Here is a 22377-nt window from a genome sequence, read left to right on the forward strand (position 1 = left end):
ACAAGCAAAAGGCCCTTTTCATTCCCAGTCATGTTACTGATTAAGGTGTTAACACATGTAGAGAGTACATGCTTTATCTTTTCATATACATGTAGCTCGATCAAAATGAAGAAATCCTGTCCATACACGTTTATACAGACATGTCAGTGTATTAAAATGAGGTCACCAAGACTAAGCTCTAAACAGAGGACAGCAGATTAAGTCAAGCAGTCATCATGAAGATTTATTGTTGCACAGAGCAATATGAATATCTAATGTTTTAAAGCATTGGATAAGTTTTTATAAATTAGGGTGGAATGTACAAATTGGATGATTATAAGTCAATTGTTGACATTAGAATCTATATCACAGTTTTTTCAAGAGTTAAAAACTTCCTCATTTCACAAACAATCCTTTGATACAAATACTGAAAATGAAAGACTCTAAACCTTTTTTCAAGGTTAAATTGAAGTGATGTTTTTCTCTGAGAGAGTCATATTCTGTGGTTTATTTCCATGTGGCAGGTGATGGCCGACTCCCATCTCTCTTTCCTCTAAAGGTTCCCGGGCCTAACTTTCTTGGATCCCCTCCCATTAGATCTTGCTGTGCCAGCTCCTCATCATACCTGTAACATTCCACAGTAAGAAGTGCTGCTGTTAATTAAATTCTTAGGTTAAACAACATACTACAATGCAATAAAAATATGGGGAAAAAAATTTCGAAGTACTTCTCGTTCTTGCATTATAATAACCAAGTACATGTATTATACTTACAGAACATCAAAATTTCCAAGGTGTTCCTTTGCTGGTACTTTATTCCATCTAACACTGAAAAAAAGTGTACATAAAAGATGAATCAAATCTGTCTAATTTTGATTACTAATAAATAGGGATGTCAAAATATTTATTTTTCTTAGTCGATTATTCGATTGCATTATTCGAACGATAGTCGAATATTCGGAACATTTTCTGAAAATAAAATTTTATTTCAAACTTCACTGGTACATGACGAATTTATAACTCAAAAACCCTGAATCTGTTTAAAAAGTAACATAAAAATTAATGCAGCGCGTAACGTTGGGTAGCAAGATTATATGAAATAAATTTAGAAATCTAATATTCCTAAATTCATGATTTCCCCATCAATCGAATTCATAAGTTGGTCTGTACATGCAGTTAGTTTTTATTTTAGTTAGCATTCAAAATTTGCTAGCCGATATTTTTTAAAGCTTATTGTGAAATAAATTAAGGGGGGGGGGGGGGGGGGGTAATCTAACACTATCCAAACGCCAGGTGACTGTTAAACAGTTAGTTACTGCTTATTCATTTATTGATTGTTCTGGCTATCAAAATGCCCTTATTATGAACAATTTAAAATGCAAGCGAATTGTTCTAATAATTATCGAAGCGTCAAATCATGTCAAATGTTCCTCGCATTTGAGCAATCTTAAAATAAAAGATAATTGGTACATCGTATAAAATCAAGTCCCATTAATTATTTTACAAACAAAGCCCAGATATATATTGATGGTTGATTTATTACAAAAACAACACAAGCAGTAACTGATAGATAATTAATTCTCGCAGTAGTGAAGCATTTATAATTACTGTACTTTCTATACGCACATGGAAAATCAAGTTTTTTGTAGAGGAAAATTATTTTATCAACTGTCTCCGAGGAAAGACAGTTTCTCAATTTTGAAATGAGAATTCCATATCGTTATCACTCTTTTATTGCATTTTTTTAAAAATTATAATATTCGAATGTCGTTTCATTATTCGATCGTCGGTCCATTCGACTGACAGTCGAATAGTTGACTATTCGTTGACATCCCTACTAATAAATAAATTCTTTTCTTCTGAAGATAAAAATGATCAATTCTTTATAGATATATCCTACTCTACACAATGCTGAATCACTTTATGAGCTGATACAGCAGGATTAAAAGTACCCCTGATACAGCAGGATTAAAAGTACCCCTGGGGGTCGTGATTTGGACAAACCTTGTACCTACGCTATCTGAGGATACTACCTATCAATATGACTAATCATAGCTTTGCTGTTCTTGAGAACAAGATTTTTAAAGATTTTTTTCATATTTTTTCTATGTAAAACCTTGATCCTCTATTTTGGCCTCGGGGGTCATGATTTGAACAAATTTGAATCTACATTACCTGAGGATACTTACATATCAATTAACTAACCATGGCTTTGCTGTTCTTGTAAAGAAGATTATTAAAGATCTTTTCATATATATTTCTATGTAAAACTTTGATCCCCCATTGTGGCTCAAACTTACCCCCTTGGGTCATTATTTGAACAAATTGAAATCTACACTATGTAATGAAGGTTTCACATAAGTTTCAACTTTTTTAGCCTAATGGTTCTTGAGAAGAAGATTTTTAAAAGATGCCACCAAATTTTCAATTATTCTTAATTATCTCCCCTTGAAAGAGGGCTTGGTCCTTCATTTGAACAAACTTGAATCCTCTTCACCCAAGGATCCTTTGTGGCAACAGTGGCAAGTTTGGTTGAAATTGGCCCAGTGGTTCTGGAGAAGAAGTCAAAAATTTGAACAGTTTACAGACAGACAGATAGACAGACGACAGACAAAATGTGATCAGAAAAGCTCAGTTGAGCTTTTAGCTCAGGTGAGCTAATAATCTTATATACAGTTGTACTTTCAAATTTCGAACAATGATATTTTGACATAACTACTCTTTTTTTATGTACTTAAACTCAGTATCTCAGATCCTCAAATATCTCAAAACTTTTCTTGAAACCATCGAGTTTGAGATAACAAAGTTTGACTGTAATTGTGAAAATAAAAGAGTAATCGTACTCTGGAACTTGTCCCGGAGGAATGACAATATTGATGACATCATTAATGAGTTTATACTTCATTATTCTGTCACTAGAGGTGGTGCTGGTCAGAGAGGGCGAGGCATTCACCTGTCAATCAAATAAAACTACATGTAAACATATTCAGAAATCTCATAACACTTCAAATAAGACACAGACTTATGTAAGTTTATGAATGTGCATTATGTTGTATATGCTGCTGTTTACAAACACACGACAAAGCAAAATACAGAAGAATGTATACATATAGTTATAACTATATACATACCTCAATCAACCAAGGCTTTAAATTATCATCTATGATTATATCATATCTACAATATAACAAAAAATACAGTCATTTTAATATCTTTGTTACGAAAAGTCTTATTCATTAAGAAAAAATAAAAATATGTAGATATAGTAGTAAAGAAGTAAATTATGAAAAGCTGAAGACATACCCATAGCACTCAAAGCAGTGTCTGTCATTGGATATACATCCCTGTAAGTAAATTAAAAAAGAAAGTCACCTTTGATCAACATAACGTTAAGGATCTCAAAGCTCCATTCATATAAGCTAACATAACATTATGACTGACACTTATATACAATATAGATACTTACGGCCACAGCTTTTAATGAGTGGACGATCTGCCACTGCATCTCATCAAACAGTCTATCAGTAACCTACAAGTAACAGTCTATCAGTAACCTACAAGTAACAGTCTATCAGTAACCTACAAGTAACAGTCTATCAGTAACCTACTAGTAACAGACTATCAGTAACCTACAAGTAACAGTCTATCAGTAACCTACAAGTAACAGTCTATCAGTAACCTACTAGTAACAGACTATCAGTAACCTACAAGTAACAGTCTATCAGTAACCTACAAGTAACAGTCTATCAGTAACCTACAAGTAACAGTCTATCAAAAACCTACAATAATCCGTCTATCAGTAACCTACAATAATCCGTCCATCAGTAACCTACAAGTAACAGTCTACTAGTAACTTAAAAGTAACATTTAATCAGTAACCTACGAGTAACAGTCTATCAGTAACCTACAAGTAACAATTTATCAGTAACCTACAAGTAATAGTCTATCAGTAAGCTACGAGTAACAGTCTATAAGTAAACTACAAGTAACAGTCTATCAGTAACCTACAAGTAACAGTCTATAAGTAAACTACAAGTAACAGTCTATCAGTAACCTACAAGTAACAGTCTATAAGTAAACTACCAGTAACAGTCTATCAATAACTTATGAGTAACAGTCTATAAGTAAACTACAAGTAACAGTTCTATCAGTAACCTACGAGTAATAGTCTATAAGTAAACTACAAGTAACAGTCTATCAGTAACCTACAAGTAACAGTCTATCAGTAACCTATAGGTCTTGGCCGAAAAGTATCAGAAATTGTAAATATAAAATGCAAATAAAAAATGGTATTTTAAAGATTTTACTGTAAATTCTTCTGAAAGAAAACTATGGTTTATCACTATTAGCTGCAGACCTGCAGTGTTACGGTCTTATATTTTAGTATACAATGTAATTATAACCTTTATATAACTTCATGGCCGAAGACTGTAACACTACAGTTCTACAGTTATTAGCAAACCAAATGGTAAAAGTAACAATTAAAAATAATAAAACTTAGAAGAATTGTGAGCATTGAGCTCATAAAATGATACCCCCGCCTCTCATATGTTTATAATGGGAAAGTCCATAATTTGCTATAGGAGACTCAAAATAAAAATAGGGGGTGCACAATGACACTATGTAAGAAAGGTTCTGTGAACGTATCATTAAATTTTATCAGTAGTGTTATAAAGAGGAGTTGCGGATAAGAGATGTATACCCCAAAGCGTAACGGATGGATGGACGGACACTCCCATCACTATACACCCCCCTTCTCAAGCGGGGGGGTATAAAAATCAGAGGAATTTACTACACATTACACATGCATAGATTTTACACAATAAACTCTGCCTACTTTAATTTAAACTATTTTGACTTTTTATGTAAACATCTTTGAGGACCACATTGACAAATGGTCCCTCTGATCTGAGCTCATTCACATGAATACCTCTTTCCCTCTTGTCCCCTCCAGAAATAGTCGCAGATTTTGCACAGTCCATTTTCCTCCATGCACTGCATTGTAATCATCCTGTCATAAAAAAAATATCAGTTAAGATGATGATTTATGATTTAAAACGGAATCAAATATTCAAAGGAATCAAATTCATTTGGTATCAAACTTCATTCAGTGCAGGAGTGATGTCCTATCTCATGTAAACTTTCTATCAATCATTTTTGAGAAAACTAAGCAAGATTACAAAATTAAGATAAGTTAGAAAATTAAAATATGCACATGTACTTAAATAAATTGTTTTCATTAAAATGTCAGTACACATCAGTTGAAATTTGATATCTCATGAGTTAGAAGTCCCAGCCAATTTTTCTTTATGTATTTTAATCTCAATATCTAAGACGTCTTTTTTTTCCCTGCCCACTGAGCTGAAGAAAACAAGGTTTGACTGTATTTATATTTTCTCATGCCAACATGTACTTTAGATTTCCACTAATATACACTGGATATCACCTCATTTTTAAACAATACAGACTTGTACATGTAGTAGATATTGTGACATTATATAATGCTTTCTTTGTTCGTCAGCATGGTAATTAAAGCTGAACACGACTCGTAAAAAGGCATATGCCATATTATTTTTCTTAACCAAGAGTATCTTCGATATCAGCACTGGGGTATACCCTTCGCATTCGTTACACCTAGCTGCTTTCTTGTCACAGGTACCTGCATGGAATGGACACATGTTCAGGCTGGTTATCTTACTTTACCTTTGTTTAGATTTTATTGCAGTTTATGTGTATTTCTGCTTGTTTGTACTGCACTGACCTGTGCAACTGATGCAAGTTTCTTTGATAACTTTCTGTCCTGCCCTGGAAGAAGTGCAGTTACTTTTGTCACTACCGAGAGTTTTACACAACTATGTAGAATACGTCCATCCACACCAGTGAAAACTGATTACACGGAACTGAGACCAACGAACGGTTTATATATATATAAACCGTACAACAAACGGAAAATGCAGAGTAATAAGGCAGACAAACATACGGTAGATCTCTGCCTTTTTACGAATCATGTTCAGCTTTAACGTTGCAGCTTTTGCAAGAAAAAATACATAACTGGCACAAGAGTAACTGCAGCTGTTAAACAAAGAATAACATTTTACTGTTTTATATATATATGTCTGTATAAATAATCATATGAGGTAGGTTTAAGTACCTTTAAATATTGTATCATTGTATGTTTCACTGATTGAAAAGCACAGTGCTGTGCATAAGAAATCTATACATTTGGCTTGAAAAATCGTTTTTAACCAGCACTTACTGATTGTGAAAGAGGTGGTTTTCATACGAAATAAAGGAGAAAATTGTCAGTTGATGTAAATACATGTATATTTTATATGATGTGTTTACATGTACCTGTGTTGCATTTAAAACTTATTCTTTTTACTAGCTTTTTTGCATTATCTGGACCAAATTTGCAAGAGCTACTGAATATGCTTAAAATTTTTAAGATTATTTGGTTCACAAGGTTATATCATGCATATCAATACACAAAAACAAATGGTAAATTACACGTACACAGATCCATTTTTGTGCATGCCTCAATGCGAATTAAATGTACAACAGTTTTACCATACATCATAAACCAGAAATCTAGACAGTTATTTCTTGATTAATTAATCTTTCACTGAAAAATATTTTTTGTTTAATTACAGTAAAACTTGTCTGATCGGGCCACCACTGGTTCCAAAGAAATTGGCTGGAGTAGACAACATTCCAGATTAGACATTTTAAACAACTGAAATTACTGAAAGGGACCTTCAGTTTATATTGTATTTGACAAGATTTTGGAATACACAACATACGGATTAGACAAGTTTCACTCTACCTGAAATTTTATTAATTCTAATGACAAACTTAAGGTACAAATGAAGGAAATTAAACTAAGTTTATACCCCTTGTTTTTGGATGGAGACATTGGTAAGATGTACAAACATGTTGTCTAGCTCGTTAATACTGGCATTGTATTTAACTGTACAGAACCTGGCAAAACCTAAACGGAACCTGAAAGAATACCATCACTATCTTAATATGCATGTACATAAAAGTAACGCAGTAATTCAAACCAAATGTTTTATAAACCCAACTAATACTTCACCAAAATTTTCTTACAGAAATATACTGCAAACATAAGAAACTTACAAATAGCACTTGAGGGGTCTGAAAGAGGTAACAAGAACATAAAGTCGAAGGTCAAACTTCTTTCCTCCAATCAGAAGTGGGTTATCAATGTATTTAGAAATGACGTAAGTATCCTTTGATGTAGGTGGAGTAAAACTATAAAAATCAAAATATCAGGAATTAAATCTAAAAATGTTTTGGTTCATTCCAATATTGTTTCAATTTGGCAAGCTAGTTGTTGTACATTTATATAAATTGTATGTTCATAAAATAAATTATAATGTTTATTTTGTGCAAAACTTTATAAATATCCAACATAAAATATATAAGTATAACATAATCCTATACATGTATGATGTATATATTGATCTTACTTGCTTGTTTTGCTATCCCTGGACCATTTTTTTAGCTGGGATAATTTGTTTACCAGAAATATCCCCACTCCTCTAGCTGGAAACAGAACATAATGTCTCTTTTAAAAACTTTAATATATTTTTTTCTCCCGTGCATGATATTTTCAATGTTATAGTTACTAGTACTGATATTATGGAAAAGTGACAAACCCTTTAGATATACTCTCCTACATTGTCATATTTATCTCCTTGTAAAATAGGATGTCCATGGATTTATACACTGATATATTCATCTCCTTATATAACAAAATCTTTAAACAACTGGAAATTGACTCCCTTTGAAAGGAAGATGTTCACATTTAAGACATATCAGATTTATTTCCCTTTAAAACATAAAATCTGAACTTGAAAATTCCAAGATCCACCTCCCATTTTAATGCAAAATGTCTATAGATTTACAGTAAGATGATACTCTGCACACTATGACGGAAGATTTCTGTAACTATGAAAATTTCCAAACAAAGAATTCAGATATTAGCTGAAGTTCAAGCTTTAATACATCATAGAGAGAAAAATGTGAGACAAATCATTTTTGAAGATGAAAATAAAGAAACTTTGTTTTATCAATGATAGAATTATCTCCCTTGGAGAAGCATTATTTCTCCTCAAATGTTGTAAGATATCAGTATAATTGCATATTTTAAAACCCATTCACTTTCGAAATCTTTATAAAAAAAGAAATTGCAAAACCTTTTCCACATGGTTTCATAATCCATGTAGTGTTTGGGTTTTTCCTGAATTCCTCCACAAACAAGTTGTAATCTGCTGGTAACATGAAGGTCTGGGGAATAAAATCTGAAAAGAAAAGTAACTAGTCTTATGTTTATAAAAAAACAAGAGGCCCATGGGCCTTGAATCGCTCTTCTGATAAACTGTACAACCTATCACTTCTATTTGAAGCCTCAAAGTATCCTGTATATTTACATAAACCCTTGAAATTCCAATTCACACTCTGAGAACCCAAGATGATTCTAAGCCAATTAGTACCTGAGAGTTGGTCATGGTGACCTACTTATCACTTGTCATTCTCTGAGGACCCATCAACTAAGTTTGATGATTCTAAGCCAATTAATACCTAAAATATTTTTTAAAATTATAATCATATAATTTTATAAGTAGGTCAAAGTGACCTACTTTTCAATTGTTTTACTCCAAGGACCCAAGATGCATCAACTGACAAAGTTTGATGATTCTAAGCCAATTAGTACCTGTAATATTTAATTAAAGCCATAAATTTTCAAAAGTAGGTCACCGTGACCTACTTTTCAGTTGCTGTACTCCGAGGACCAAAGATACATCGACTGACAAAGTTTGATGATTCTAGCCAATAAGTACCCAAAATATTTAATTACAGGCATAAATTTTCAAAAGTAGGTCACAGTGACCTACTTTTCAGTCAACCTACTCCGAGGACCAAAGATGCATCAACTGACAAATTTTGACGATTCTAAGCCAAATAATTCCTGAAAATATTAAATACAACCATAAAATTTCAAAAGTAGGTCACCGTGACCTACTTTTCAGTTGTTGTACTCCGAGGACCCAAGACGCATCAACTGACAAAGTTTAATGATTCTAAGCCAATTAGTACCCGAAATATTTGATTAAAGCCATAAATTTTCAAAAGTAGGTCACCGTGACCTACTTTTCAGTTGTTGTACTTCGAGGACCCATGACGCTTAAACTGACAAAGTTTTATGATTCTAAGCCAATTAGTACCCGAAATATTTTATTAAAGCCATAAATTTTCCGAAAGTAGGTCATGGTGACCTACTTTTTAGTCAATCTACTCTGAAGACCCAAGATGCATCAACTGACAAAGTTTGATGATTCTAAGCCAATTAGTACCCGAAATATTTAATTATCGCCATAAATTTTCAAAAGTAGGTCACTGTGACCTACTTTTTAGTCGACCTACTCCGAAGACCCATGACGCATCAACTGACAAAGTTTGATGATTCTAAGCCAATTAGTACCCGAAATATTTAATTAAAGCCATAAATTTTCAAAAGTAGGTCACGGTGACCTACTTTTTAGTCGATCTACTCTGAAGACCCAAGATGCATCAACTGACAAAGTTTGATGATTCTAAGCCAATTAGTACCCGAAATATTTAATTAAAGCCATAAATTTTCAAAAGTAGGTCACTGTGACCTACTTTTTAGTCGACCTACTCCGAAGACCCAAGATGCATCAACTGACAAAGTTTGATGATTCTAAGCCAATTAGTACCCGAAATATTTAATTATCGCCATAAATTTTCAAAAGTAGGTCACTGTGACCTACTTTTTAGTCGACCTACTACGAAGACCCAAGATGCATCAACTGACAAAGTTTGATGATTCTAAGCCAATTAGTACCTGAAATATTTAATTATAGTCATATAAATTGAAAAGTAGGTCACAGTGACCTACTTTTCAGTTGACCTTTTTTGAGGACCCAAGATGCATCAACTTACAAAGTTTTATGATCATAGGACTTAAAATGTCCAAATTATGCCTCTAAAACGCTTTGAAATCGAATGCCTGCAAAGTTCAAAAAGTAGGTCACTGTGACCTACTTTTTAATAAATATGTTTTATGGCCCCAAGATGCATCATCTTACAAGATTTAATGATTCTAAGCCTCCCCGTATTCGAATTAATGACCTTAATTGTTTTAAAAAAGATTAGCCATAAAATTCAAAAAATAGGTCAAGGTGACCTACTTTTTAGTTGACGTACTTTGAGGACCCAAGATGCATCAACTGACAAAGTTTGATTATCATAGGCCTTAAATTGTTCAAAATATGCCTCTAAATCATTTTGAAAAAGAATGGCCGCAAAATTTAAAAAGTAGGTCACCGTGACCTACTTTTGAGTCAACATGATATGAGGTCCTTAGATGCACCAACTGACAAGATTTGATGATCCTAGTCCTTATAGTAAGCAAAATATCAACATTTTAATAAAATGTAATTTTTGGTCAACTTTGAAGTGACCTTGAGACCACGCCCTTTGCCCCAGGGTAAATCCCCGTGCAAATTTTAATCTACAACATATCCTCATCCTTTTGTGTAAGTTTGGTGATAATCTGCCCAGTGGTTCTTGAGAAGAAGATTTTTTAGCAACCAGTACTTTTTTTTCTATTTTCCTAATTATCTCCCCTTGTTAAAGGGTCACAACCCCAGTTTTAGTATAAAAGGGAGCCCTTGGGCCAAGGATACCCTGTGACAAATTTGACAATAATTGGCCAAGGGGTTCTTGAGTTATGGCCCATATTCTAAAAAGTTTACGCACACCGCACACCGCACAAATGGCCATAGCATTAGCTCTTTGAGCCTTTGGCTCAGAAGAGCTAATAATTATCTACCAGTATATATAGATAATAAACTTTCTCTTGAATACCAGTACAAAAGTTATTATAAATTATGTATGACATGATGTTGAATACTAGTTTATACATGTTTATTATATTCTTTGTGCATCTCTTTAAGATTTACAGTAAGAAAACTAGTTCCTGATTCAATACTACCTAGATGGATGTAACGTCCCATCTCATCCTTCTCCGCCAGAGGACTGCCTTCTTTGTCCAAATCTTTCCTGTATCTCTTGATGTTTTTGACCATCAGATCTTTTCTGGTCAGTTCAACATGATTTGGAAAGTGACTGATCACTCTGAAAAAGACATAAGAAAAATAAGATTTCTGATTAAACCTTGAATAAAAAATTACTCTCATTTTGCAACAAAATGGTCTAACCTTATCAAGTTAAAAAAAAAAATCAAAAGGAGGGGGCATAGTGAAAAACACTTTATACACTATTGGAAGTTTAATTGGAAGTTTAAGAAAATACAACATAAAACTAATGGAAGAGTTTAGTATTTAGCTAGGCAATCTTTATGAGTACCTTTTTACAGTACTACATGTAGTAGATGATCTGGAGTTTCAAGTAAAGTAAGTAGAAAATTGAAACTGATACAAAACTCAACCATAAGAAATAAAGTTTGTAAACTATAACAATTGTCCATTTTCCTGAGCTAATTTGTAGATCATTCCATTTAAGAAAGGTCTGAACCATAAAGGTAGCTCAGTTGGTAGTCTAAGAGCACCTGCTCCGTGACTGGAAGGTCCTGGGTTCAAGCCCATGTGAGACAAACCTAAGTCGACTAAGGGACCATCAAATGGTCATTGAGAGTGAGTTGAAGTGTGGTTTAGGTATCTTTTCATCAAAGTGTGGTTAATAAATATAAATGGACATCAGATGTGTACAAAACAAAATACATGTACTACAATAACATTATTATACACAGTACTACAATAACATGTATTATACAGGTATGTCAATAATATGTATTATATATAGTACGACAATAACATTATTATATATAGTACGACAATAACATTATTATACATAGTACTACAATAACATGTATTATACATAGTACTACATGTACAATAACATGTATTGTACATATATGTATTGTGTTATATATAGTACTACAATAACATGTATTATACATAGCACTACAATAACATGTATTATACATGGTACTACATGTACAATAACATGTATTGTACATATATGTATTGTGTGACCGCATGTATGTAATGCATCATTCATTACTTTGTGTCCTTATACTAGCAGATGTGTATTTATATAGCTGCAAAAAATAAGAATTCAATGATTATAAATAAATGTTTAAAACACTGATTTAATATGTGGATCCCCCCCCCTCCCAATTTCATACTGGATTGCACTCCTTTTCCTCCCACTAAAATTTTATTTACACTGGCTTTGAATTAAAATTTAAAAGTGTTAAAATTATAGTCAGTTTATTAGTTATAACACATTATCTGATATATGTGTGCATGTTTAATAGATTTCCTTGTTCTTATAATAGTACATGACTTTTATTTACAGCTATGGTGGAACGAAGAATTTCCTGACCACAGACTTCCTGTGAATAATTCTACTTAGAGTTTACAACAATTTCTTAATCTCTTTTCAAAACTTCACTATTACAGTTCTTTTCAAAAATGTAAAAAAAAAAAAAAAAGAAAAAAAAAAGACTAAATAAAATCATACCATGTACATTATAATGTAAGCAACTGTCTGCCAAGATAATGGATAGTGATTTGGAAGATGAAGTGTTTTTGGATTATGAAAGTGATACGGATACAGTCATTAATACCCGTAAGTAGATACTACATTATAAGTGACCGGACAATTTTTATGATTACGTACAATAACTCTTCGATGATTTTACCAGCCTAATAAGTAGATAGACTATCGTAGTAAGGATGGGTTGCTGTAAGAAGGAGGAGAAGTGTGTAGAATATAGCTCTATTGATATAGATATAAATACAAGTAAGTAGAGTATAGCTCTATTGATATAAATACAAGTAAGTAGAGTATAGCTCTATTGATATAGATTTAAATACAAGTAAGTAGTGTATAGCTCTATTGATATAGATATAAATACAAGTAAGTAGTGTATAGCTCTATTGATATAGATATAAATACAAGTAAGTAGAGTATAGCTCTATTGATATGAATACAAGTAAGTAGAGTATGGCTCTATTGATATAAATACAAGTAAGTAGAGTATAGCTCTATTGATATAGATATAAATACAAGTAAGTAGTGTATAGCTCTATTGATATAGATTTAAATACAAGTAAGTAGTGTATAGCTCTATTGCTATAGATATAAATACAAGTAAGTAGAGTATAGCTCTATTGATATAGATATAAATACAAGTAAGTAGTGTATAGCTCTAATGATATAGATATAGTATAGCTCTATTGATATGAATACAAGTAAGTAGAGTATGGCTCTATTGATATAAATACAAGTAAGTAGAGTATAGCTCTATTGATATAGATATAAATACAAGTAAGTAGTGTATAGCTCTATTGATATAGATTTAAATACAAGTAAGTAGTGTATAGCTCTATTGCTATAGATATAAATACAAGTAAGTAGAGTATAGCTCTATTGATATAGATATAAATACAAGTAAGTAGTGTATAGCTCTAATGATATAGATATAAATACAAGTAAGTAGAGTATAGCTCTATTGATATAAATGCAAGTAAGTAGAGTATAGCTCTATTGATATAGATATAAATGCAAGTAAGTAGATTATGGCTCTATTGACATAGAAATAAATACACGTAAGCAGTGTTCGAAATTAGCGTCGGCCCGTCGGTCCTGCGCCGACATACAAACTGAAGGACTCACGAATAGTATGACTAAATGGGTCCTTGAAATAATTTTGGGCCGATGATGATTTGCCGGGAAACAAGTTAAAGTCAATCACATCTTCTTGGACCTTTCCGGCGAGCTTGAAAAAATACACCGTTGTTTTTCTTTACGGCTTGTTGGAAAGGATTTAGAAGTTGCGATTGAAGTTAACGTATATTGGTTTATGCATTTACATTAGCTTTTATATATTTCCTGCATTTTAATTGGATATATTAAACAAATTAACCAATGAGCGTTTTTAAAAGAAATTGGACTTAAGATGGGTAAAACTTGTTATTTTTATCAAGATTGTATCAATTCTTCTTTTCATGTGCATTTTAAATAAATACTGAAGATTTTAGATTTGATTTTTTTTTCCTGCGTGGAAAAAATTTACGCTATATGTATGCGGTTACAAACTTTCCACGGAAAATTGTCCAAGTATACTAGTACATTTTAACAACATATTGTGGTAATCTAAGAAACCTGTGTAATTTTCTACCCACCGATTTTAAAAACAGAAATTGTAATTTTGAGGAAAAATCTAAACACATGTTAAACTCTTTACATGTTATATATGACCAAGTAAGACTGTTTGACGATTAATGTTTTACCGTTAATACTTGTTGTTGTAGTTACCCCTTATTAAATTGACATATTTCATATGAAGCAATAAATTTACCGAGATCATCAATACGTAAAAGTTTATTTTTCCCAAATATTTTATGTTATTATTTTTGGGCCTACGCTGCCCTGGAAGGACTCGTGTGGTCCCTTTCTCTGTGGGTCCTTTGGACCCATAGAAAATAATTCTGAATTTCGAACACTGCAAGTAAGTAGTGTATAGCTCTATTGATATAGATATAAATACAAGTATGTAGAGTATGGCTCTACTGATATAAATACAATTAAGTAGAGTATAGCTCTATTGATTTACATATAAATACAAGTAAGTAGAGTAAAGCTCTACTGATATAGATATAAATAAAAGTAAGTAGTGTATAGCTCTATTGATATAGATATAAATACAAGTAAGTAGTGTATAGCTCTATTGATATAGATATAAATACAAGTAAGTAGAGTATGGCTCTATTGATATAAATACAAGTAAGTAGAGTATGGCTCTATTGATATAGATATTAATACAAGTAAATAGAGTATGGCTCTATTGATATAAATACAAGTAAGTAGAGTATGGCTCTATTGATATAAATACAAGTAAGTAGAGTATGGCTCTATTGATATAGATATTAATACAAGTAAATAGAGTATGGCTCTATTGATATAAATACAAGTAAGTAGAGTATAGCTGTACTGATATAAATACAAGTAAGTAGAGTATAGCTCTATTGATATAGATATGGGTACAACTAGAATATAGCTCTATTGATATAAATATGAGTACAAGTAAGTAGAATACAGCTCTATTGATATAAATATGAGTAAACTTATAATCTACTGTTAAAGTAGAAATATATATTGGGGATTAAATTTCCTTTATTTCGGTGTTAAGAATTATCGACGAAATTAAATCCCAAACAAAATTTTTATATGGCTATATCATATTGAATATTGTGACTTTTGAAACAACAAATTTAAATTCCCACAAAACTATTTAATAGCTTGAATCAACAAAAAATTTGTCCCAACAAACATTTCTGCTTCTACAGTAATGTATTACAAAACACTTACTGGTCATCAGCCAGTCTGAAGCCACAGTCAATGCTAAAAACATTTCTAATACTTTGTACATTGGCCCTGAAAATAAAAAAATTCTAAAGAATTGCTTTCACTAAATATTACTCTCCAGTCAGAAGTTCATAGCATATTATAAACAATTTAAAGTCTACAGAGGGAATTTCTGAAGCTCTATTTATTTTTACAAACTTGAACCTACTCTTTATGTGGCACATCTAACAGTTCAATAAACATGAAACTATCTGCATCTTAAATCATTTTGTTAACAGAAGAGTAAGTCTTAACATTTTACACCAGTATAAAAGACTGTTATACTAAATGTTTGTACCAGTAAAAATTCCAGTCATCGTCCGGAGTGACAGGTACCCATCCTCTGGCCTCGAAGTTATTGAGCAGGACTGACTTGTCCATGTCACTGGCATACTTCAGTCTGGCCATTGTCACTTCCTGCTGTATGTTCAAGGTGCTGCTGGTAAAGTCTCTGATCTCACATCATTTCACTGGAAAAGAATTAGATAAATTTTATTCACAAAGTTCACAAATACATGTACACAAGAAGGACTGAGATTACCCAAAGCAGCAATGGATTCCGTCCAGTTCCTCTAAAATTTAAATGTCTCTGAACTACCAAACTTACATGTAAGTTAGCCTTTAATTTAGTTTGTAAATTTATTTTCAAAATTATATCTGCTCTTAGTTCATCCTCAGCTGGTTGTGCAAGATTTGCAGAATAGAAGCATTAGAATTTAATTGATTAATATTTCCGTTATTTTTAATGTAAAAAAATTATTTGTAATTTGTAACGGGGCTTTCAAAAAGATTTAAAACAGGTGGTACTTTTACAAAAATAGGAGGTACCTAGCAGAAGCATTTTTATTAAAATGTTATTGAATTTTTTCTTCATTGAGTATTCAGCCAAGTGTTGGCAAATTTTGAAAGCCCTGATGTAAACTGATTAATGCATAAAATGTGAACATGCCTTTTTTCTTTTTAACATTTTAACATGCCAGACAGTATTTCTTTCTTGGCACATCACATACCCAAACCCACTGCAAACAAGTCATGCAAGGAATATTTCAGGCTATGTGAAATACATATGGTTTACATTACACTATTGGTCCATATCAAAATATGAATGATGGGTAATTTTTATGCAAGTAGCACAGGGTTCCATCTTAATTTTCTGTAACTATAGATAGTTTTCGATTGACACGATTTTAGCAATAGCTATTTCCTGTTGGTCACCATATTGGAGGTATACAGGCCCAAATTCCTTCATTATTCAACCAATTTAAACTTGTCATACAGGGCAACTGGGTGAAGATAACACAATTTTTCTTATGAATTTATGTTAACACAAGCTTTAATTCTTAATTGTAGTATAGTAAAGATTTTTGCCCTTACATTTCTGCTATGCAAGTTTAAAATTGGTTGCTCAAAGAGGAAAATTCGCTCGTTGGACCTCCAATATGGCGGCCAACAGGAAATAACTCTTGCTAAATCCAGGCCTATCAAAAACTATCTATATATTAAATACATGTTATGCTGTAGAAAGCAAATGACCCTTCCTGTGCTTTGAAATTAAATAGAATATACATGATATACAGAATTAAATGTTCTATTTAAATATCTATTAACTCATTTCCCATGTCAAACTGCAAGTTTCATGTATATTTATGCTTGTAATATAAGACAAAGAAAAATCACACATATGTAATGAATATCTATATATTTCTAAAAAGTGACTTATAGGTCCAATGGGCTGGGTGTTGTATGTATATTTATCCAATGAATGTAAAATCATACTATACACAAGTCTGACACTTTAATAACATATAAGTAATGAAGAAAAAAGTAAACATATGCATCTTCAATTTATGCTTACAGGGATATAGATTAGTAGTTGTCTCATTGCTAATGGCAAATAAAATCTCAGACTGGACAAGTAAAACTCTCACTATAGGCCTACTTGTTCAATCTGACAAGTGAATGTTTCTGATAGAAACATATATCTTAACCTTGAATTGTTTGTAAATAAATTACTTAGGCCTATAGCAATAAATTATGACTTGATCTTGTATTCTGAATCCTTGCTACTTTCAACAAGGGCGGAGGGGGGGGGGGGGTCCAGACTGAGACTCACCCACCAGGTCCCACCCCTGTAATTTTGACAGGTATTTAATTTCTCAGTAAAAGTAACTGTAACATTAATTTAATGACTTTATAACCCCCTAAGAGACACGGACCACTCTTAAAACGGTAAGGAGAGTCATGCATTTTAGGAAAATTGACTTAGGAAAGGTTGTATGTTCGTTCGCCTTAAAACTTGTTCGCCCTTGATGCCGTTCGCCCTCATTCCCGTTCACCCAGAGTCCGATCACCCTAAAACTTGTTCGCACAGGGTCTGTTTGCCTTATTTATATTGCAGAAAGTTACAGAAGTATGCATGTGGTCACACTATAAATACCTGTCCTATCAAAGACCCGGCAGACCAACAGAAATTAACGTCTCAGTCCTTTAATTGTTTTCAAAACATAACGCAGATTGTATGATCCCGTAAATTACAGTGACATTATTAAGTATAATTAAAGCAATTAAGCATGTAAAGAGCATAAATATCAAATTTGAATTATTTAATTAAGATTACGGTAAATAAAAAAATTCTGTAGCAACATTTGAAAAAAAAGACACCAAGTCTTAAAATATTGAATAAAATTAATAATAAATGTTGATATTTATTATATACTATATATATAATAGGGCGAACGAGATATAGGGCGAACAAGAATACTGGCGAACGGACCCTGCGCGAACGGACTCATGCGAACAGGTAGATAGGGCGAACGAACCTCATACCCTTAGGAAAGTGCCCCCCCCCCCCCATACAATCATACATGTATACCGACTGAGTAATAGAAGATTCTTTTGGCAAACGTTTGCTTTTTTTAAAAAATTTCTAAATGACTTAATAATTATCTTTAATCATAAATACCTGGCTAATTATCAAAAACGTCAATTTTTTAAATGCTTGCGTCCTTCCCAACCATCGACTTCAAAAGCAGAGGAAACTCGAAAACAGGAAGTAATGATACTAAACTTAAAAATTCCAATACAGTATTTACAATTACGGATTGTATGGGAATAAGCATTGCAATTCAAATAATAATTGTTTGAAACTTGAAACACTTTCCCTTTGCAGGCCCGTAGCAACGGTACTCTCAAAGGGGGAGCCTCAAAGAATTTTGACAAGGAAAAAAAAAAGGAATTGGAAAAGGGGGGGGCACTCGCAGCCTATATCGCAAAAGTACCGATATGAAATTTTCATATCAAAACTATATAGCAAAATAAATAATATTCTCCACTAAGTATTGCGGGTCTTCTTTGTTAAGAAAAATAATGCTATACTAAGACTGACAGTAACCAGTAACACAGGTTCGTTAGTTAATTGGTCAGTCTTTCCATGAAGTGGACAGGCTTCCGCCTTAGGCGAAAGCCTGTCCACTTCTCTAAAGAGAATAGTCTTTCCATATGTAAATTCTGGGAGGAAATTAATCTCAGCGAGATTCGTAGGGACTAAAAATTTTGGTCTGGGGACACCAGACCAAAATTTTTAGTCCCTACGAATCTCGCTGAGATTAGGAGGAAATCAGATTTGGTTTGTTGTGGGTGAAAACATACATGCCAACTTTTAAAAATTCCCATGGGGGATTTTGCGCGTGAGGACAATAATTTCAAAGCTGTAAATTCGCGAAATTTTGTCGTGAAAACCATTTTTTTTTTTAAATTTATAATATTGATATAACTTACAAATACCATAAGGGCTTGTCTTCCGGATTGTTAAATATAAAATAAATTATTAAAAATATTGAATCTACTTAATTTAAATACACTTAAAAGTTGTTAAAATAAACATTCTGACACTTTCAGTCAAGAAAAATCACGTTTAAAAAAGATGTACCGCACCTCTATATTAACTCTACTTTTATGTATATAGGTGTGGTACGTCTTTTTTAAACGTGTTTTTTCTTGACTGAAAGTCTCAGAATGTTTATTTAACAACTTTCAAGTGTATTTAAAGTAGATTCAAAATTTCTATTCATTCATTTTACATTTAACAATCCGGAAGACAAGCCCCTCTGACAAATACAGTTTAATATGGTGGCTGCTATAGGACATATGCTTGAGATATTTTGTTTTAAATTCGTTCCTACGAAAGGGGGCAGAGACCTATAAATGTGGTGGGGGGGGGGCACAATCCTTGAGACCTTACCCTATATATGTAGCATAGATCTTGACAAGCAAAAGAAAAAAAATCGTACGAACGAATTTAATTTCGTGCGAACGATTCTTTTTTCGTGTGAACGAATTTTATTTCGTGGAAACGAATTTTTATTTCGTGGGAACGAATTTAATTTCGTGTGAACAAATTTAATTTCGTGCGAACAAGGCACTATGTTGTTACCTGCTTTGTTTGCTGTACGGGATCAGTACATGTTATTGATCGATTATTGATCGTGTAATCTAAATCTTTTTTATTTTACTTCTGCATTATTGAAGATAGAAGGATAGATGGTATTCATATTGCCCCTCAACCTTTTAACGCGAGATTTCATCTTCAATACTTTAAATTCATTCTGACAAAGTGTCAAGATCTTCTCCTTCATGTTTGACCCATCGTCTGGCATAATCTTTGACAGAATTCGTAATATTGATGAAATTTTGACGCAAAATTTGTGTCCTTTAATCCAATAAGAATTATTTTAATCAGAAAAAAAAGTTATAATCCAAAGGGAGAGAAAAATCCCCATAGCAATACTCGATCTGTATACACAGTGTCACTGTACTGACAATATTGCTGCGATCACGTGTTCAATCCGCACCCCAACCGAAAGCTAGGGTTCTTCGACTTTTTAAAATAAACTATTTATGCTATGGCAAATTTATAAATCAATCCAACAAATAACCTAAAACTATAACCTTTAATGTAATAATTTACACTCACTGACACTTAAATCAATGAGTGCATGTGTTTGTTTATGAAGAAGGGCTAGTTTTAGGTTATATTTTAGATTTTATTTTTAATTGATTATGTTACATAAAAATATTTTATTCAAAACAGTCGAATAACCCTTGGGTTACGGAACAGGGGGGTGGGGGGCTTGTTCTGTTTCAGTCCACAAGCACCTGTCAACGAACGTAGAAAAACCATTTCTGACATGCAGTAATGAATGTCATGTACTAATTGATATTCTATCCATTTGAATGTTTTTTACTTATTACTGTGATCATTTCATGTTTGTCTATTGTCTATTTTTAGGCAAAGTTAGAAATAAATATCATATGATAGAAACTACAGTGGAGAAGGTCATCCTCATCATACAATATAATCAGGTCTAGGAAAATCACTATATTTAGCTATATAGCTAAATCTACCTATATAGCTTTATTTACCTCATATAAAATATAGCTTTATTTAGCTATTTCAGAGTAAATTTCTGTTTTATGAAAAGCAGAAAAAAAGTCGCATAATGAGGCAGTATTAGTTTTCAACTTTGAAATGGACTGAAAACAATTCACCAAAAACCCACTTTTAAAAATGTTTCTCCTTTTGTGCAATTGCAATCAAAGATCTAAAAGTTTTGGGGCTATGTATAACAGTTAATCTGTGAATAAGCAACTACTTTAACAAAGAAAAGCAGTTTTGGTCAACAAGATAATTGATTGGTAATAATTCAGCACAATGCAAGGCAATCACACTTAGTCATGCCTCATCGCACTTCCAGTAATGGACAGCTATCCAAACAATAGAGATGCATTTTTTGGTTAAAAAGTGTTTAAAAGAGGCAATGTTTTACTATCTATGCCCTAGGTTGTTTTTATCAAACCTTTTTAAAAAAATATCAGCCATAATTTTCATGCGACATTTTGTTTGCTTTTCATAAAACAGAAACTTATTCTAAAATAGCTAAATAAAGCTATATTTTATAGGTAAATAAAGGTATTATATAGCTAAATATAGTGATTTTCCTGGACCTGATAATGTTACACGTACTAATTGCTATCACAAATAAGAGATCACTCAGACACATCTCTGAATATTCTTCTTGGTTGCTTATTTTATAAACAATCTGCTATTTCTGACAAAGAGACATCAACTTCCTAGCTGCAATAATGTAGCCCTCTCCGATCTTTTTTTAATCTGATAATTTCAGGAGAGGTTCCCAGCCCGCCAAGACGCTCTTCGCAAATCACTTTTTTTTTCACGGCTGAGAGTTCAGCTTCAATCATACCTTGTTATTAGAAGAGTGCATACATTCTGATTTTGAAAGTTTAATCAAATTTTGATCAAGATCCAATCTAATTAAAATCAGACTTCTTAGATCCGCGCCGTATACATTCTGTGTAAGAAGATCGATCTTATACAGCGCGGATCTAAGAAGTCTGATTTTAATTAGATTGATCAAGATCTATTTTGTTAAAGCAATCAATGAAAGTTTTGGGAAAGTTTCATTTTCTTTTTGCAGTTTCTCTTCCCTGACTTTCTTCTTCCATATCTTTTTTTTTTAAACCGAGTCTCAGAGAGGAGATGCCGATGGCAGATACATATATATATATATATATATATATATATATATACAAGAGGCCCATGGGCCACATCGCTCACCTGAGTAACTTTGGCCATGCTGTTCATTACCAGACTTCCCCCCTTGTAATACCTATTGTGGCCCCGCCCTACCCCCGGGGGCCATGATTTGAACAATTTAGAATCTACACTCCCCCAGGATGCTTCCACATAAGTTTCAGTTTTTCTGGTCCAGTGGTTCTTGAGAAGATTTTTCCTATATATTTCAATGTTTCCCTATTGTGGCCCCGCCCTACCCCCGGGGTCATGATTTTAACAATTTGGAATCTACACTACCCCAGGATGCTTCCACATAAGTTTCAG

The 22377-nt window shown here is 32.7% G+C and overlaps 1 protein-coding gene across 1 annotated transcript; it reads right to left on the reverse strand.

The window, feature by feature from the left end:
* Window positions 1-202: 202 nt before the first annotated feature.
* LOC133191424 (polyglutamylase complex subunit TTLL1-like) lies at window positions 203-18501 on the reverse strand. The gene is made up of 15 exons (XM_061327183.1): window positions 18424-18501; window positions 15760-15931; window positions 15426-15491; window positions 11020-11162; window positions 8198-8302; window positions 7469-7544; window positions 7116-7250; window positions 6869-6977; window positions 4909-4989; window positions 3445-3507; window positions 3282-3322; window positions 3110-3155; window positions 2822-2931; window positions 753-806; window positions 203-604 (listed from the first exon to the last, which is right to left on the reverse strand). The coding sequence occupies exons 2-15, from the start codon at window positions 15867-15869 to the stop codon at window positions 487-489; spliced, it is 1257 nt and encodes a 418-aa protein (XP_061183167.1). The 5' UTR covers window positions 15870-15931; window positions 18424-18501; the 3' UTR covers window positions 203-486.
* Between the last annotated feature and the right edge of the window lie 3876 nt (window positions 18502-22377).

The sequence above is a fragment of the Saccostrea echinata genome, unplaced genomic scaffold (genome assembly GCF_033153115.1).
Source record: "Saccostrea echinata isolate AGI-Se365-2 ecotype Australia unplaced genomic scaffold, CSIRO_AGI_Sech_v1 ptg000023l, whole genome shotgun sequence".
NCBI lineage: Eukaryota > Metazoa > Mollusca > Bivalvia > Ostreida > Ostreidae > Saccostrea > Saccostrea echinata.

Bases quoted from the DNA above. Each gene is read 5' to 3' on its own strand.
- LOC133191424 (XM_061327183.1), bottom strand. From the start codon at position 15,869: ATGGCCAGACTGAAGTATGCCAGTGACATGGACAAGTCAGTCCTGCTC. The intron at 7,251-7,468 runs GTAAGATCAATA...TGATTTTTATAG, and splicing joins AGGGATAGCAAAACAAGCAA to TTTTACTCCACCTACATCAA. The intron at 3,508-4,908 runs GTATTCATGTGA...TGTTACTTGTAG, and splicing joins AGGGGACAAGAGGGAAAGAG to GTTACTGATAGACTGTTTGA.